Here is a 19,751-nt window from a genome sequence, read left to right on the forward strand (position 1 = left end):
GTGCTCGCTGCAGGTACAGTGGCACACTATTTATTCTCCCTCCAGGGGTGTCGTGGACACTCCAAGAGGGAGAATAGTTGTTGGTATACCGTCTGTCGTGATCCCGGCACCGATATGGTGAGTGCCGGGATCCCGACATCCGGCATATCAAATGCCTCCCCACAGGGGTCTACTATGTTTTGCCGTTGCTTGAGATCCCAGCGCACATCATACCGGCACTGGGATCCCGACCGCAGGCATGCAGGCAGAGCGCATAAGAGCCTCTTGCGGGCTGACAGCCGGCATATCAAATGCCTCCCCACAGAATAACAGGTAGTGTGGGGCAGAGGGAGCTGTAGGTACTGTAGGTTCTGCACATGGCATAGGGGTATATGCAATTGCGGTCGAATTCCCGAAATTGTCGAATTTCGGGAATTTTTCGCCAAAAAAAAAAAAATCGTCAATGCAATTCAGTGCTTTCCGTCAAAAAAAACGGACTTTCAAAATTCGACTTTTTGAAATTCGACTTTTGTCAAAATTCGACTTTTCTGCAATGATACAAGTGCTGCAATTCGACCAAAGTGTATTCAATTCAAGTTTGGAAATTCGACAACAGTGCTTTTAGACAGTAAATTCGTCATTTTCAATCCGCCACACTTTGGAGGGTGAAACCAATAAAAAAAATTTAAAACATGTTTTTTTTGGTGTTTTTTTTTTTGGTAATAGCATATCTATTTATATTAGAAGGGGTTAGGTACTTGGTTTGTCTTTTTTGGAGGCACAATTATTATTTATATATTTTTAAAAATATATATATATTTTTTTATAGCTGGAACGGTAAAATCAAGGTAAAAAATGGCGTGGGGTCCCCCCTCCAAAGCATAACCAGCCTCGGGCTCTTCGAGCTGGTCCTGGTTCTAAAAATGCGGGGAAAAATTTGACAGGGGATCCCCCGTATTTTTAAAACCAGCACCGGGCTCTGCGCCTGGTGCTGGTGCAAAAAAATAAGAATTTACTTACCGATAATTCTATTTCTCGTAGTCCGTAGTGGATGCTGGGGACTCCGTCAGGACCATGGGGAATAGCGGCTCCGCAGGAGACAGGGCACAAAAATAAAGCTTTAGGATCAGGTGGTGTGTACTGGCTCCTCCCCCTATGACCCTCCTCCAAGCCTCAGTTAGGATACTGTGCCCGGACGAGCGTACACAATAAGGAAGGATATTGAACCCCGGGTAAGACTCATACCAGCCACACCAATCACACCGTATAACTTGTGATCTGAACCCAGTTAACAGTATGACAAACGTAGGAGCCTCTGAACAGACGGCTCACAACAAATAACAACCCGATTTTTTTGTAACAATAACTATGTACAAGTATTGCAGACAATCCGCACTTGGGATGGGCGCCCAGCATCCACTACGGACTACGAGAAATAGAATTATCGGTAAGTAAATTCTTATTTTCTCTAACGTCCTAAGTGGATGCTGGGGACTCCGTCAGGACCATGGGGATTATACCAAAGCTCCCAAACGGGCGGGAGAGTGCGGATGACTCTGCAGCACCGAATGAGAGAACTCAAGGTCCTCCTCAGCCAGGGTATCAAATTTGTAGAATTTTGCAAACGTATTTGCCCCTGACCAAGTAGCAGCTCGGCAGAGTTGTAATGCCGAGACTCCCCGGGCAGCCGCCCAGGATGAGCCCACTTTCCTTGTGGAATGGGCCTTGACAGATTTAGGTTGTGGCAAGCCTGCCACAGAATGTGCAAGTTGAATTGTGCTACAAATCCAACGAGCAATCGTCTGCTTAGAAGCAGGAGCACCCATCTTGTTGGGTGCATACAATATAAGCAGTGAGTCAGACTTTCTGACTCCCGCCGTTCTTGAAATATATATTTTCAATGCCCGGACCACGTCCAACAACTTGGAATCCTCCAACTCGTTAGTAGCCGCAGGCACCACAATAGGCTGGTTCAGGTGAAACGCTGACACCACCTTAGGCAGAAATTGAGGACGCGTCCGCAGTTCTGCCCTGTCCGTATGGAAAATCAGATATGGGCTCTTATATGATAAAGCCGCCAATTCTGATACTCTCCTGGCTGAAGCCAGGGCCAGTAGCATGGTTACTTTCCATGTGAGATACTTCAGCTCCACCGATTTGAGCGGCTCAAACCAATGGGATTTGAGAAAATCCAAGACTACATTAAGATCCCACGGTGCCACTGGGGGCACAACCGGGGGCTGTATATGTAGTACTCCTTTTACAAAAGTCTGGACTTCAGGAACTGAAGCCAATTCTTTCTGGAAGAAAATCGACAGGGCCGAAATTTGAACCTTAATGGACCCCAATTTGAGGCCCATAGACAATCCTGTTTGCAGGAAATGTAGGAATCGACCCAGTTGAAATTCCTCCGTGGGGGCCTTCCTGGCCTCACACCACGCAACATATTTTCTCCAAATGCGGTGATAATGTTGTGCAGTCACCTCCTTCCTGGCTTTTACCAGTGTAGGAATGACCTCTTCCGGAATGCCTTTTTCCTTTAGAATTCGGCGTTCAACCGCCATGCCGTCAAACGCAGCCGCGGTAAGTCTTGGAATAGACACGGTCCCTGCTGAAGCAGGTCCCGTCTTAGAGGTAGAGGCCACGGATCCTCCGTGAGCATCTCTTGAAGTTCCGGGTACCAAGTTCTTCTTGGCCAATCCGGAGCCACTAGTATCGTTCTTACTCCCTTCTGCCGTATAATTCTCAGTACTTTTGGTATGAGAGGCAGAGGAGGGAACACATACACTGACTGGAACACCCACGGTGTTACCAGAGCGTCCACAGCTATTGCCTGAGGATCTCTTGACCTGGCGCAATACCTGTCCAGTTTTTTGTTGAGGCGGGACGCCATCATATCCACCATTGGTTTTTCCCAATGGTTCACAATCATGTGGAAGACTTCTGGATGAAGTCCCCACTCTCCCGGGTGTAGATCGTGTCTGCTGAGGAAGTCTGCTTCCCAGTTGTCCACTCCCGGAATGAATACTGCTGACAGTGCTATCACATGATCTTCCGCCCAGCGAAGAATCCTTGCAGCTTCTGCCATTGCTGTCCTGCTTCTTGTGCCGCCCTGTCTGTTTACGTGGGCGACTGCCGTGATGTTGTCCGACTGGATCAACACCGGCTGACCCTGAAGCAGGGGTTTTGCCAGACTTAGAGCATTGTAAATCGCTCTTAGCTCTAGTATATTTATGTGAAGAGACATCTCCAGGCTTGACCATACTCCCTGGAAGTTTCTTCCTTGTGTGACCGCTCCCCAGCCTCTCAGACTGGCATCCGTGGTCACCAGGACCCAGTCCTGTATGCCGAATCTGCGGCCCTCTAACAGATGAGCACTCTGCAACCACCACAGAAGAGACACCCTTGTCCGTGGCGATAAGGTTATCCGCTGATGCATCTGCAGATGCGATCCGGACCATTTGTCCAGCAGATCCCACTGAAAAGTTTGTGCGTGGAATCTGCCGAATGGAATCGCTTCGTAAGAAGCCACCATCTTTCCCAGGACTCTTGTGCATTGATGTACAGACACTGTCCCTGGTTTTAGGAGGTTCCTGACAAGTTCGGATAACTCCCTGGCTTTCTCCTCCGGAAGAAACACCTTTTTCTGAACCGTGTCCAGAATCATTCCCAGGAACAGCAGACGTGTTGTCGGGGTCAACTGAGATTTTGGAAAATTCAGAATCCACCCGTGTTGTTGCAGCACTACTTGGGTTAGTGCTACTCCGTCCTCCAGCTGTTCTCTGGACCTTGCCCTTATCAGGAGATCGTCCAAGTAAGGGATAATTAATACGCCTCTTCTTCGCAGAAGAATCATCATTTCGGCCATTACCTTGGTAAAGACCCGAGGTGCCGTGGACAATCCAAACGGCAGCGTCTGAAACTGATAATGACAGTTTTGCACCACGAACCTGAGGTACCCTTGATGTGAAGGGCAAATTGGGACATGCAGGTAAGCATCCTTTATGTCCAGGGACACCATAAAGTCCCCTTCTTCCAGATTCGCTATCACTGCTCTGAGTGACTCCATCTTGAACTTGAATTTTTGTATGTACAGGTTCAAAGATTTCAGATTTAGAATAGGTCTTACCGAGCCGTCCGGCTTCGGTACCACAAATAGCGTGGAGTAATACCCCTTTCCCTGTTGTAGGAGGGGTACCTTGACAATCACCTGCTGAGCAAACAGCTTGTGAATGGCTTCCAATACCGTCTCCCTGTCTGAGGGAGACGTTGGCAAAGCAGACTTTAGGAACCGGCAAGGGGAAGACTTCTCGAATTCCAACCTGTAACCCTGAGATACTACCTGCAGAATCCAGGGGTCCACCTGTGAGCAAGCCCACTGTGCGCTGAAATTCTTGAGTCGACCCCCCACCGTTCCTGAGTCCGCTTGTAAGGCCCCAGCGTCATGCTGAGGGCTTTGCAGAACCCTGGGAGGGCTTCTGTTCCTGGGCCAGGGCTGCTTGCTGCCCTCTCTTACCCCTTCCTCTGCCCCTAGGCAGATATGACTGTCCTTTTGTCCGCTTGTTCTTATAGGACCGAAAGGACTGCGGCTGAAAAGACGGTGTCTTTTTCTGTTGGGAGGGGGTCTGAGGTAAAAAGGTGGATTTTCCGGCAGTTGCCGTGGCCACCAGATCCGATAGACCGACGCCAAATAATTCCTCCCCTTTATACGGCAATACTTCCATATGTCGTTTGGAATCCGCATCACCTGACCACTGTCGCGTCCATAAACTCCTTCTGGCAGATATGGACATCGCATTTACTCTCGATGCCAGAGTGCAAATATCTCTCTGCGCATCTCGCATATAAAGGAAAGCATCCTTTAATTGCTCTATAGTCAATAAAATACTGTCCCTATCCAGGGTATCAATATTTTCAGTCAGGGAATCCAACCAGACGACCCCAGCACTGCACATCCAGGCTGAGGCGATGGCCGGTCGCAGTATAACACCAGTATGTGTGTATATACTTTTTAGGGTAGTTTCCAGTCTCCTATCTGCTGGATCCTTGAGGGCGGCCGTATCCGGAGACGGTAACGCCACTTGTTTTGATAAGCGTGTGAGCGCCTTATCCACCCTAGGGGGTGTTTCCCAGCGCGCCCTAACCTCTGGCGGGAAAGGGTATAATGCTAATAACTTTTTTGAAATTAGCATTTTTCTATCTGGGTTAAACCACGCTTCATCACATACATCATTTAATTCCTCTGATTCAGGAAAAACTACAGGTAGTTTTTTCACCCCCCACATAATACCCCTTTTTGTGGTACTTGCAGCATCAGAGATATGCAAAGCCTCCTTCATTGCCGTGATCATATAACGTGTGGCCCTACTTGAAAATACGTTTGTTTCATCACCGTCGACACTAGATTCAGTGTCTGTGTCTGGGTCTGTGTCGACCGACTGAGGTAAAGGGCGCTTTACAGCCCCTGACGGTGTCTGAGACGCCTGGGCAGGTACTAACTGGTTTGTCACGTAATTCCATAAACAAAGCCATCCATTCCGGTGTCGACTCCCTGGGGGGTGACATCACCATTATCGGCAATTGCTCTGCCTCCACGCCAACATCGTCCTCATACATGTCGACACACACGTACCGACACACAGCAGACACACAGGGAATGCTCTTATCGAAGACAGGACCCCACTAGCCCTTTGGGGAGACAGAGGGAGAGTTTGCCAGCACACACCCAAGCGCTATAATATATATGGGAACAACCTTATATAAGTGTTGTTCCTTATAGCAGCTTAAATATATCCAGTATATCGCCAAAAAATGCCCCCCCTCTCTGTTTTACCCTGTTTCTGTAGTGCAGTGCAGGGGAGAGTCCTGGGAGCCTTCCTCACAGCGGAGCTGAGCAGGAAAATGGCGCTGTGTGCTGAGGAGAATAAGCCCCGCCCCCTATTTCGGCGGGCTTTCCTCCCGTGGATTTAGATAAGTGGCATGGGTTAAATACATACATATAGCCTTAATGGCTATATGTGATGTATTCTTTTGCCTTGAGGTAATAAAATATTGCTGCCCAGGGCGCCCCCAGCACCCTCCGTGACCGCTTGGTGTGAAGTGTGTGACAACAATGGCGCACAGCTGCAGTGCTGTGCGCTACCTTCATGAAGACTGAAAAGCCTTCTGCCGCCTGTTTCCGGACCTTCAATCTTCAGCATCTGTAAGGGGGGTCGGCGGCGCGGCTCCGGGACGAACCCCAGGGCGAGACCTGTGTTCCGACTCCCTCTGGAGCTAATGGTGTCCAGTAGCCTAAGAATCCAATCCATCCTGCACGCAGGTGAGTTGAAATTCTCTCCCCTAAGTCCCTCGATGCAGTGAGCCTGTTGCCAGCAGGACTCACTGAAAATAAAAAACCTAAAAAACTTTTTCTAAGCAGCTCTTTAAGAGAGCCACCTAGATTGCACCCTGCTCGGACGGGCACAAAAACCTAACTGAGGCTTGGAGGAGGGTCATAGGGGGAGGAGCCAGTACACACCACCTGATCCTAAAGCTTTATTTCTCTATCGTCCTAAGTGGATGCTGGGGTTCCTGAAAGGACCATGGGGGATAGCGGCTCCGCAGGAGACAGGGCACAAAAAAGTAAAGCTTTACTAGGTCAGGTGGTGTGCACTGGCTCCTCCCCCTATGACCCTCCTCCAGACTCCAGTTAGATTTTGTGCCCGAACGAGAAGGGTGCAATCTAGGTGGCTCTCCTAAAGAGCTGCTTAGAGAAAGTTTAGTTTAGGTTTTTTTTCTTTACAGTGAGTCCTGCTGGCAACAGGATCACTGCAACGTGGGACTTAGGGGGAAAGTAGTAAACTCACCTGCATGCAGAGTGGATTTGCTGCTTGGCTACTGGACACCATTAGCTCCAGAGGGATCGAACACAGGCCCAGCCGTGGAGTCCGGTCCCGGAGCCGCGCCGCCGACCCCCTTGCAGATGCTGAAGCGTGAAGAGGTCCGGAAACCGGCGGCTGAAGACTCCTCAGTCTTCATAAGGTAGCGCACAGCACTGCAGCTGTGCGCCATTTTCCTCTCAGCACACTTCACTGGGCAGTCACTGAGGGTGCAGAGCGCTGGGGGGGGGCGCTCTGAGAGGCAAATATAAACCTTATACAAGGCTAAAAATACCTCACATATAGCCCATAGGGGCTATATGGAGATATTTAACCCCTGCCTGACTGGAAAAATAGCGGGAGAAGAACCCGCCGAAAAAGGGGCGGGGCCTATCTCCTCAGCACACGGCGCCATTTTCTGTCACAGCTCCGCTGGTCAGAACGGCTCCCAGGTCTCTCCCCTGCACTGCACTACAGAAACAGGGTAAAACAGAGAGGGGGGGCACATTAATGGCTATATATATATATATTAAAGCAGCTATAAGGGAGCACTTAATATAAGGATATCCCTTGTATATATAGCGCTTTGTGGTGTGTGCTGGCAGACTCTCCCTCTGTCTCCCCAAAAGGGCTAGTGGGTCCTGTCTTCATTAGAGCATTCCCTGTGAGTTTGCGGTGTGTGTCGGTACGTGGTGTCGACATGTATGAGGACGATATTGGTGTGGAGGCGGAGCAATTGCCAAATATGCAGATGTCACCCCCCAGGGGGTCGACACCAGAATGGATGCCTTTATTTGTGGAATTACGTGATGGTTTATCTTCCCTTAAACAGTCAGTTGAGGACATGAGGCGGCCGGACAATCAATTAATGCCTGTCCAGGCGCCTCAAACACCGTCAGGGGCTGTAAAACGCCCTTTGCCTCAGTCGGTCGACACAGACCCAGACACGGGCACTGATTCCAGTGACGACGGTAGAAATTCAAACGTATTTTCCAGTAGGGCCACACGTTATATGATTTTGGCAATGAAGGAGACGTTACATTTAGCTGATACTACAGATACCGTAAAACAGGGTATTATGTATGGTGTGAAAAAACTACAAACAGTTTTTCCTGAATCAGAAGAATTAAATGACGTGTGTGATGAAGCGTGGGTTGCTCCTGATAAAAAGTTGATAATTTCAAAAAAGTTATTGGCATTATACCCTTTCCCGCCAGAGGTTAGGGCGCGCTGGGAAACACCCCCTAAGGTGGACAAGGCGCTCACACGCTTATCCAAACAAGTGGCGTTACCCTCTCCTGAGACGGCCGCACTTAAGGATCCATCAGATAGAAAGATGGAAGTTATTCAAAAGAATATATACACACATGCAGGTGTTATACTACGACCAGCTATAGCAACTGCCTGGATGTGCAGTGCTGGAGTAGTTTGGTCAGAATCCCTGATTGAAAATATTGATACCCTAGATAGGGACAATGTTTTACTGTCGTTAGAACAAATAAAGGATGCATTTATCTATATGCGTGATGCACAGAGGGATATTTGCACACTGGCATCTCGGGTGAGTGCTATGTCCATTTCAGCCAGAAGAGCCTTATGGACACGACAGTGGACAGGCGATGCGGATTCAAAACGTCACATGGAGGTTTTGCCGTATAAAGGGGAGGAGTTATTTGGAGTTGGTCTATCAGACTTGGTGGCCACGGCTACTGCCGGGAAATCCACTTTTTTACCTCAAGTCACTCCCCAACAGAGAAAGGCACCGACCTTTCAACCGCAGCCTTTTCGCTCCTACAAAAATAAGAGAGCAAAGGGCTTGTCGTACCTGCCACGAGGCAGAGGAAGAGGGAAGAGACACCAACAGGCAGCTCCTTCCCAGGAACAGAAGCCCTCCCCGGCTCCTGCAAAAACCTCAGCATGACGCTGGGGCCTCTCAAGCGGACTCGGGGACAGTGGGGGGCCGTCTCAAAAATTACAGCGCGCAGTGGGCTCACTCGCAGGTAGACCCCTGGATCCTGCAGATAATATCTCAGGGGTACAGGTTGGAATTAGAGACGGATCCTCCTCATCGTTTCCTGAAGTCTGCCTTACCAACCGTCTCTTCCGAAAGGGAGAGGGTGTTGGAAGCCATTCACAAGCTGTACGCTCAGCAGGTGATAGTCAAAGTACCCCTATTACAACAAGGAAAGGGGTATTATTCCACTCTATTTGTGGTACCGAAGCCGGATGGCTCGGTAAGGCCTATTCTAAATCTGAAGTCCTTGAACCTCTACATAAAAAAGTTCAAGTTCAAGATGGAGTCACTCAGAGCAGTGATAGCGAACCTGGAAGAAGGGGACTTTATGGTATCCTTGGACATCAAGGATGCGTATCTACACGTTCCGATTTACCCCGCACACCAGGGGTACCTCAGGTTCATTGTTCAAAACTGTCACATACTTGGACGATCTCCTAATAAGGGCAAGGTCCAGAGAACAGCTGGAGACAGCTTTAGCACTATCTCAAGAGGTGCTAAGACAACACGGGTGGATTCTGAATATTCCAAAATCCCATTTAATCCCGACAACTCGTCTGCTGTTCCTAGGAATGATTCTGGACACGGTTCAGAAAAAGGTTTTCCTTCCAGAGGAAAAAGCCAAGGAGTTATCCGATCTGGTCAGGAACCTCCTAAAACCAGGAAAAGTGTCAGTACATCAATGCACAAGAGTCCTGGGAAAAATGGTGGCTTCTTACGAAGCAATTCCATTCGGCAGATTCCATGCAAGAATATTCCAAAGGGATCTGTTGGACAAATGGTCAGGGTCGCATCTGCAGATGCACCTGCGAATAACCCTGTCACCAAAGACAAGGGTGTCACTTCTGTGGTGGTTGCAGAAGGCTCACCTATTAGAAGGCCGCAGATTCGGCATTCAGGATTGGATCCTGGTGACCACGGACGCCAGCCTGAGAGGCTGGGGAGCAGTCACACAAGGAAGAAACTTCCAGGGAGTATGGACGAGTCTGGAAAAGTCTCTTCACATAAACATTCTGGAACTAAGAGCAATCTACAATGCTCTAAGCCAGGCGGAACTTCTCCTGCAAGGAAAGCCGGTGTTGATTCAGTCGGACAACATCACGGCGGTCGCCCATGTAAACAGGCAGGGCGGCACAAGAAGCAGGAGTGCAATGGCAGAAGCTGCCAAGATTCTTCGCTGGGCGGAGAATCACGTGATAGCACTGTCAGCAGTGTTCATCCCGGGCGTGGACAACTGGGAAGCAGACTTCCTCAGCAGACACGATCTTCATCCGGGAGAGTGGGGTCTACATCCAGAAGTCTTCAACATGTTAATAGACCGTTGGGAAAGACCAATTGTAGACATGATGGCGTCTCGCCTCAACAAGAAACTGGACAAATATTGCGCCAGGTCAAGAGATCCACAGGCAATAGCTGTGGACGCACTGGTAACTCCTTGGGTGTACCAGTCAGTGTATGTGTTTCCTCCTCTGCCGCTCATACCAAAGGTATTGAAGATCATACGGCAAAGAAGAGTAAGAACAATACTAGTGGTTCCGGATTGGCCGAGAAGGACTTGGTATCCGGAACTTCAAGAGATGCTCACGGACGAACCGTGGCCTCTACCTCTGAGAAGGGACCTGCTACAGCAGGGTCCCTGTCTTTTTCAAGACTTACCGCGGCTGCGTTTGACGGCATGGCGGTTGAACGCCAGATCCTAAAAGGGAAAGGCATTCCAGAAGAAGTCATTCCTACCTTGATTAAGGCACGGAAGGAAGTCACCGTGAAACATTATCACCGCATTTGGCGAAAATATGTAGCGTGGTGCGAGGATCGGAGGGTTCCGACGGAGGAATTCCAACTGGGTCGTTTCCTACATTTCCTGCAATCAGGATTATCTATGGGTCTCAAATTGGGATCCATTAAGGTTCAAATTTCGGCCCTGTCAATATTCTTCCAAAAAGAATTGGCCTCTGTCCCTGAGGTCCAGACTTTTGTCAAGGGAGTACTGCATATACAGCCTCCTGTGGTGCCTCCGGTGGCACCGTGGGATCTAAATGTAGTTTTAGATTTCCTCAAATCCCATTGGTTTGAACCATTGAAAAAGGTGGATTTGAAATATCTCACATTGAAAGTGACTATGTTACTAGCCCTGGCCTCTGCCAGGAGAGTATCTGAATTGGCGGCTTTATCTTATAAAAGTCCTTATCTAATCTTCCATTCGGATAGGGCAGAACTGCGGACTCGTCCGCATTTTCTCCCTAAAGTGGTATCAGCATTTCATCTGAACCAACCTATTGTGGTGCCTGCGGCCACTAGCGACTTGGAGGACTCCAAGTTGTTGGACGTTGTCAGAGCCTTAAAAATACATTGCAAGGACGGCTGGAGTCAGAAAATCTGACTCGCTGTTTATATTGTATGCACCCAACAAGTTGGGCGCACCTGCTTCTAAGCAGTCGATTGCTCGTTGGATTTGTAACACAATTCAACTTGCACATTCTGTGGCAGGCCTGCCACAGCCTAAAACTGTAAAAGCCCACTCCACAAGGAAGGTGGGCTCATCTTGGGCGGCTGCCCGAGGGGTCTCGGCATTACAACTCTGCCGAGCAGCTACGTGGTCGGGGGAGAACACGTTTGTAAAATTTTACAAATTTGATACCCTGGCAAAGGAGGACCTGGAGTTCTCTCATTCGGTGCTGCAGAGTCATCCGCACTCTCCCGCCCGTTTGGGAGCTTTGGTATAATCCCCATGGTCCTTTCAGGAACCCCAGCATCCACTTAGGACGATAGAGAAAATAAGAATTTACTTACCGATAATTCTATTTCTCGGAGTCCGTAGTGGATGCTGGGCGCCCATCCCAAGTGCGGATTATCTGCAATACTTGTACATAGTTATTGTTAACTAATTCGGGTTATTGTTAAGGAGCCATCTTTAAGAGGCCCTTTCTGTTGTCATACTGTTAACTGGGTTTAGATCACAAGTTGTACGGTGTGATTGGTGTGGCTGGTATGAGTCTTACCCGGGATTCAAAATGCCTCCCTTATTGTGTATGCTCGTCCGGGCACAGTACCTAACTGGAGTCTGGAGGAGGGTCATAGGGGGAGGAGCCAGTGCACACCACCTGACCTAGTAAAGCTTTACTTTTTTGTGCCCTGTCTCCTGCGGAGCCGCTATCCCCCATGGTCCTTTCAGGAACCCCAGCATCCACTACGGACTCCGAGAAATAGAATTATCGGTAAGTAAATTCTTATTTTTTGTGCCCTGTCTCCTGCGGAGCCGCTATTCCCCATGGTCCTGACGGAGTCCCCAGCATCCACTTAGGACGTTAGAGAAATACGGGGGACAAAAAGAGTAGGGGTCCCCCGTATTTTTTACACCAGCATCGGGCTCCACTAGCTGGACAGATAATGCCACAGCCGGGGGTCACTTTTATACAGTGCCCTGCGGCCGTGGCATTAAATATCCAACTAGTCACCCCTGGCCGGGCTACCCTGGGGGAGTGGGGACCCCTTCAATCAAGGGGTCCCCCCCCCAGCCACCCAAGGGCCAGGGGTGAAGCCCGAGGCTGTCCCCCCCATCCAAGGGCTGCGGATGGGAGGCTGATAGCCTTGAGAAAAATTTCAGAATATTGTTTTTTTCCAGTAGTACTACAAGTCCCAGCAAGCCTCCCCCGCAAGCTGGTACTTGGAGAACCACAAGTACCAGCATGCGGGAGAAAAACGGGCCCGCTGGTACCTGTAGTACTACTGGGGAAAAAATACCCAAATAAAAACAGGACACACACACCGTGACAAGTACAACTTTATTACATACTGCCGACACACACATACTTACCTATGTTGACATGCCGACTGCCACAGTCTCCGACGATCCGAGGGTACCTGTGAAAAAATTATACTCACCTTCCAGCGTCCAGAGATAAATCCACGTCCAGAGTATAATCCAGGTACTTGGCAAATTAAAAAAACGCAAAAACCCGTGCCAGCGGACTGAAAGGGGTCCCATATTGACACATGAGACCCCTTTCCCCGAATGCAGAGACCTCTCCGTGACAGCTGTCACTGAAAGGTCTCTTCAGCCAATCAGCGAGTGCAACGTCCTTGCACTCTGCTGATTCGCTCTGCGCGTCTGAGCTCAGACAGCGCATCGCAAAGCCTCTCCATTATATTCAATGGTGGGAACTTTGCGGTTAGCGGTGGGGTCACCCACCGGTCAGCGGCTGACCGCGGGTAACCCCCCCGCTGACGGCAAAGTTCCCACCATTGAATATAATGGAGAGAGCTGTGCGATGCGCTGTCACACCACAGACAGCGCACAGCCAATCAGGTGAGCGCCACGTAGTAGCGCTTCCTGATTGGCTGAAGGGACCTCAGTGACAGGAGTCACGTGGGGTCCCGGCACATTCGGGGAAAGGGGTCATGTGTCAATATTCTGACATTTTTCTTGATTGAAGGGGTCCCCACTCCCCCAGGGTACCCCGCCAGGGGTGACTAGTTGGATATTTAATGCCACGGCCGCAGGGCACTGTATAAAAGTGACCCCCGGCTGTGGCATTATCTGTCCAGCTAGTGGAGCCCGATGCTGGTGTAAAAAATACGGGGGACCCCTACTCTTTTTGTCCCCCGTATTTTTTGCACCAGCACCAGGCGCAGAGCCCGGTGCTGGTTTTAAAAATATGGGGGATCCCCTGTCAATTTTTCCCTCGCATTTTTGGAACCAGGACCAGCTCGAAGAGCCCGAGGCTGGTTATGCTTTGGAGGGAGGACCCCACGCCATTTTTTTCCGGGTTTTTCCCCGTTTTTTTAATTCGCGGCAAAATCCGGCAAATCGGCCATTTTTCGCCTGCGGGAATGTCGAATCCGTTTTTCATTGAATATGGTGAATTCCGGCAGCCACCTGCCGGAATTCACCTGTCGAATTGTGTCGAATTAAAAAAACTGCGATAATTTGCCGCGATTCGCCCTCAATTGCATATACCCCATAGAGAGAAGGATGGAACTCGGCAGGAGAATTTTGAAGATTTTTAAAAGGAATGATAATACGTCTGTACTAAGCTTTTCATGTTGATATCAAGCACAACAAATCAATTATTTTACCTGGTGCAGTAACACATTAGTGTCAGGCAGTATGTAATGAGGAGATTGGCAAAGTGAACTCTGCAGAATGGGCTCCAGTTGCAGGACTGTACTCTCCTGTTGGCATTCATCACATCCCTGGCAGCCGCAGGTGATGTCATCCCGCAGGTAATGTTCTCGGACGATTTTCAAAATGCCACCAGAGCGAGTCTTCTTCATGAACGTCTTAGACTTCAACATTTTCTTTGTTAGCTGTCAGCTGGACATTAAGAAAACAATAGAAACATGAACAAGAAGGATTATTACATGAAATGTATACAGTATGTACAGGCTGCACTGCTCTCCCACAGATACCAAACTCAGTGCAGCACATACAGTCTGTGTTCCCATAGGAGGATTATTCATTACACATGCATAAAAGGTGAGACTATACCTGATTTCATTACAGGATCACACCATCTGCGCTCACGTTTCTTCCCTGGGCACCGTACTGCTACAGCGCATGCGCACCATCCACGTGTGGCAACAGGAAGCACTTACACTAGCCAATCCGCAGAGCAGGATCTCATACAGAGGCGTGACCCTCACACCCGGAAGTATCAGCAGTCTCACGGCAAAACCAGCCAATCACCGTTGACGTTTATTCCTAGCAACAGAATACAACACTGATAGCAGGTGGGGATCAGGGTAACCTTGCTATTAGGATTAATGTCTGTGTGTCTATTAGATGGGTCTGAGTGAGGTGTAACGGAACCGAGTCGGGTAACGGCGTTGTAGATGGTAGGGGTAGGGCTTGGAGGCGCATGCGCAGTGCAGGCCGGTGCTGTGTGTGTGGGGGTCAGTCAGTGAGAGAGGCGGCTGGAGCGGCGGCAGATAGATAACAGCAGTGGCTGAGCACTTCAGCAGCAGGGAGAGGCAGCTGGGTAATGCGTATGTACCTCAGGGGTTATCATAATCCCATCGCATCTTACCCCAAATACGTCCTGTCACCCAGTGTCCTGCAGGGTCTATGATCTTACAGATTTCTAGGTAAACTAAAAGTCATTTTTATCTTCTTTTGTTTTTCTAATAGTTCCTCTGGTAGCGTGGCAGGGCTTGCTGAGACTTGTAGTTTCCAACAGCAGGGGAGCATATGATATCTAAGCGTGGTCTGTACATCTCTAATACATCAACTGTCTCATTGTTAGTTTTTTTTATTGGTAGCGGCAGACCTCAAAACATTCACTACTGTATAAATGCATCTTATGTTCCAGCTCTGGCCGTAGTCTTCAAATATCAGCAAAAATACCATACCCTAATTACTACGGCGACTAGGGTTACCACCTCATCCCTTTAATTCTGGACACATATTAATTACACAGGTTCTGTGGCTGATTAAAACCAGGTGAACTGGAGTCTTGAAGTCAGCCAGCCACAGATCCTGTGTAATTAATGGGTCCAGAATTAAAGGGATGAGGTGGTAACCCTATGGCGACCTGTTTCTGTGTTACACTGTCCTTTCCAGCTTCTGAAATAGTTTGCCTCTCAATTCCTCCATAATTATATTTGTTATGGTTTTGGGGGGGAAAAATATATATAAATATATATATAATTTAGAACATTTTGTATCAATAAACTAATAAATGTACATCCTATAATTATTGGAAATCATTTTCCCGATTACATTTCTGTAGGAAGTTGCAGCAATCTAGTAACAACTAATGTTGATGATTACTGAGTGGCAAATGCAGACTATTCTGAATGGAATAGTGTCATCCAGGAGGTGATAAGAATGAATAATGAATTTCAGTCTTCATTTGTGTTTTTTTTTTTTTTGTTTGTTTTCCCAGTGCAAAATATTTTGAATTCGGTTAATGTAGAGTTTGAATATGTCACGGAAAATGGGCAAAAAAATGAACATCTCCAGCTCCCTTGAGTCAGAGGATATAAGCCTGGAAACAACGGTGCCAACAGATGACATCTCTTCATCAGAAGAGCGGAATGGCTCTAATAAAGTCACCAGGCAGCTGATTGAAAGGAAGGAACTTCTTCACAATCTCCAACTCCTGAAAATAGAGTTGTCCCAGAAAAACCTCATGATTGACAACTTGAAAGGAGAATACCTGACCAAAGTACGTTTCTCTTTTTAGTCACTTTCATTGTAATATTTTACAGGTTGAGTATCCCTTATCCAAAATTAAAAATCACACATTTTTGGGTCCCCTACTGAGATAGTGACACATATATAGATATTATATTATTAATATATAATATATATGTTATTATCTCAGTGGGGGACCCAAAAATGTGGGATTTTGGATAAGGGATACTCAACCTGTATTTTATTATAGCAAGGCAGCCAGTTTGGGCTCCATAAATGCGTTTCCAGTACGATATGGCTAACTTACTTATGGCAAACTTCATGTTTTAAAAACAATTGTTTTTCTTGTAGAAGTCATTAAAGTTAGGATATTGCCCAGCAAGAAATACCAGTTTTAATGATTGTCCAATATGGACTCAGCTATTATAGGTTAAAATTAATCATTGACTATATAAACAAATGACGTTTAAAAAATAAGTTATATGACAACACATAGGGGTATATTCAATAGGAGTCGGATCCATTCCGACATGCAGTTGTCGGACTGGATCCGACAACCCCTATTCAATGGACGGCCAAATCCGACTGTCGGATTTGGGCGTGCACGGGGACCCGTCCTGCCGCTGCTGTCAGCGGCTGCAGATGTGCTGACAGCAGTGGCCAGGTGCGCAGATGGTGGTAGGGGTAAGCTAGGCGGCAGGGGGGAGCAGAGATTGGTGGCGGCAGGAGGAGCTGGCTGCAGGGAGAGATGTGCCTGCAGGCGGCAGGGAGAGCACAGATCGGCGGGAGGAGCTGGGGGCCAAAACCTGTCAGAGTTGCCCCCATTTCCGACAGAAGCACGTGGATCTTGTCGGAATCCCTTCTGACCTAATTCTGTCGGAAGCTGCCATCTTTCCGACAAGACGGCAGCTTCCGACAGTTATTGAATACAGCCCATACTGTACATCGCAACAAAAACCTAAAAAATGAGAAACAATAACATTTTCTGCTTATACCCATAAAGGTAAATTGTCAGTAAGCGACCCACAAGCATAATATAAAAGTAAAGTAAACCCATGTACATGCAAACTAAACATTATACCAAAAGTCTTCTTATCAAGCCATTCTCAAAGGGTCATTTCCGCCTCGCAGTTTGTTTAGAGAATTGATTACGGTACCCTATCTGGCGCTATGGACAACCAAGACCAAGGCCGTCTGAACAGCAGTGTAGGCACGTGGGCAAAGCAATGCACTGGGGCACCTACCCACCAGTTCACGGCAAGGGACTAGACATTTTGGTACCCACTGTGCCAGAAAGAGCTATAGTCCCCCCCCCCCCCCACCACCCCCAAATAACTGGTAAGGCAACAATATTCGCATTACATCACATAGCAGAGTCCCTTATATACATTACTCCACACTAATTTAGAACATCAAATGATGTTTCAAATTCAAGGCCTTGAAGAACCAATACTTAATTGAACAAACATAGGGCCTGATTCAGAGGTGATCGCACTCTGAAGCCCTTTACACAGTGTGTACGCTCGGCGGGTGCACTGCGGATGTGCAACCAGTGAAATGCGGAAGCTCTCTCTTACTCTTACTCTTACTCTCACTTACTCAAATAAGCAGCTCAGGGGATATGAGGAAAAATATACTATGACCATCATTCTAACAACTGTGCAATTTAAATATTAACTATTAGTACTGTATATTTAAGATTTTATTATTTGTGGAGGAGCGTAGCTTGAGCGGTCGCATCCAGTTTGAGCTCCGACGGCAGGGGTGAGAAAAGCTGATTTGTAATCGGATCTGGAGCTTCTTTTCAACCCACAGTGGCCCTCTCTATCCCTGGCAGTCAGCGGGATTACCTTCATCTGCCGAGTGGGCATGTAGCAGTGGTCGCAGCGGGGAGACGTTTTCTTCTCTGACCGTGGTCGGCCTGAGACTCTACTGCAGGGGTTGCTGGATCTGGGCCCCGTGGCTCGTTTGAATCTTGCAGCACTGACATTGCACCAGCTGAAGTGGTGATTCTTCCGTTCCAGCACTGATCCCTGGAGATTTGTGTGTGCTTCTGCCTCACAGCAAGGGGAGAGGGGGATGTGGGCACTGTCGGATGCTCAATCCAGTTGGGGGTGGAGGTTTATCAGCCACAGGCCCTTAGAATCTTGGAGCCCCTGGGCAACTACCCACTGAGCCTAGTGAAAGAGACGGCCCTGACCAAGACTTGGTGTAAAGTGTTTGTTTATATACTGTAAATGATCCCCTACAATTCAGATGTGATGTACAGAAACGTGTACTGCAATGATTCTTACCTGATTGCCAGAAATCTATAACGGACAGCCTGGTGTTATGTGTGCCAGAACAGACACATTTATATTTTTGATTATCAATCACACATACAGATATGTCCTCATACACCTAGCCTCAATGAGCCATGTGGCGAAAGTGAACCGTGCTGAGTGGTACAGCTTAGCAACCTTTCTAATTAACAGCACAGACACAGCGAAACACCACTCAATCTGTTCCAGAGACACCGGGCTGCGACTTTAACCTCACAGGGCTTAGATTTAAATATGTCACAGATGAAGCACAATGCAACTTGGGGTGAAAAAAAAAGTAGTGGCTGTTTCATATACAGATTGACTCATTCGCACAAGTGTGACGTGGCTTTGTTGCATCGTATTGTGACTAAGATGGACAGCAATATAGAAACAAGGGTGCAGATGTACCATATACCATTAATATTATAATTATAAAAACCATCATATCCGAGGTTCTTGGCATATATTGGCAATATATGAGCCTGCCCACCTGCTTCACAGTGACCTCGTCAGATAGGTCCCTAACATTATTGGGGTTTGCCTATGGGGCGCAGAGCTCCCCCAAACCACCCCAGCTGTACCACTCCAGGGCTTAACACAAATAAGGGATAAAGTGAAAAATCAGTGTTAAGCAAGACTAAGATGGACAGTTATGCAAAAAAGATGCTCTGCGCAATAATGTATGAGGACACATTTGTATGTTATGCCCATGTACACTGGAGTGTCTGCGGTTTGAAGTGGAGACCTTTTTGGGTATTCTCTGGTGCTCTAGCAAGGTATGGCCTCTGTTTGTTTTGGTAACAATAATTCACATTCCCTCTGGTCCTTCATTAGTAGTTGCCTTGGCCACAGCAAGAACAGACCTGTTTGATTAGTCCTCTATTGTCAAACCTATTTATAGCCATTTTATCTTCATACATCGACAACACACTACATTGATCTTATGGTCTGCTGAATTGCTGGACATAGGAGTTTCTTCTACACAATGTGGTTGGCTGATGACACAGACACGACAGCGGGATTTAATGCATGAATGTCATTAATTCAATAAATTCTGATTGGAATTTGCTCGGATCATGCAATCAGCATCTTCAGTAAATGGAGGAATTGTAATTTTTGGTATCCATAATGTGTTTTTTTTTGTTTTTTTGCCTCATTATTCAAATATTAAACATCGGTTATAAACTTTTCTCATGGTTCACAAATGTAAGACTCATTCTTTTTTTAAAAATGTTGTATTTTTTATTTAATGTGTCATTTTCCATAGATTGAAGAGCTTGAAGAGAAGTTGAATGACACAGTCCATCAGAAGCAGTTACTAGCCTTAAGACTTGACACCCAAATCAAAATCCAGCAGGAGGATGCAAGGTAGGATGTCACCCTAATATACTGATACCCATCCTAGTATTTCTCCTGCAGGGTCCACAGGATAACATTGGGATATGAGTTAGCGACAGCGGATT

General features: G+C 47.7%; 2 protein-coding genes across 5 annotated transcripts in view; one reads left to right on the forward strand and one right to left on the reverse strand.

Annotated features, from left to right (window-relative positions):
• Positions 1-14,456, reverse strand: part of DIS3 (DIS3 homolog, exosome endoribonuclease and 3'-5' exoribonuclease) — a 114,222-nt gene extending 99,766 nt beyond the window's left edge. The window contains exons 1-2 of one of the 2 annotated variants that reach the window (XM_063952929.1): positions 14,339-14,456; positions 13,927-14,164 (exon numbers count right to left, since the gene is read on the reverse strand). In XM_063952929.1, coding sequence (XP_063808999.1) covers positions 13,927-14,145 — 219 coding nt within the window. In that variant the 5' untranslated portion in view covers positions 14,146-14,164; positions 14,339-14,456. The remainder of the gene's footprint in view (positions 1-13,926; positions 14,165-14,338) is intronic. The other variant, XM_063952927.1, reaches the window with a different exon arrangement.
• A 19-nt stretch (positions 14,457-14,475) lies between these two features.
• PIBF1 (progesterone immunomodulatory binding factor 1) overlaps positions 14,476-19,751 on the forward strand; it is a 504,884-nt gene continuing 499,608 nt past the window's right edge. The window contains exons 1-4 of one of the 3 annotated variants that reach the window (XM_063952932.1): positions 14,476-14,580; positions 14,978-15,053; positions 15,735-16,016; positions 19,556-19,656. In XM_063952932.1, coding sequence (XP_063809002.1) covers positions 15,774-16,016; positions 19,556-19,656 — 344 coding nt within the window. In that variant the 5' untranslated portion in view covers positions 14,476-14,580; positions 14,978-15,053; positions 15,735-15,773. The other 2 variants (XM_063952931.1, XM_063952930.1) reach the window with 2 other exon arrangements.

Source organism: Pseudophryne corroboree, chromosome 2 (assembly GCF_028390025.1).
Source record: "Pseudophryne corroboree isolate aPseCor3 chromosome 2, aPseCor3.hap2, whole genome shotgun sequence".
NCBI lineage: Eukaryota > Metazoa > Chordata > Amphibia > Anura > Myobatrachidae > Pseudophryne > Pseudophryne corroboree.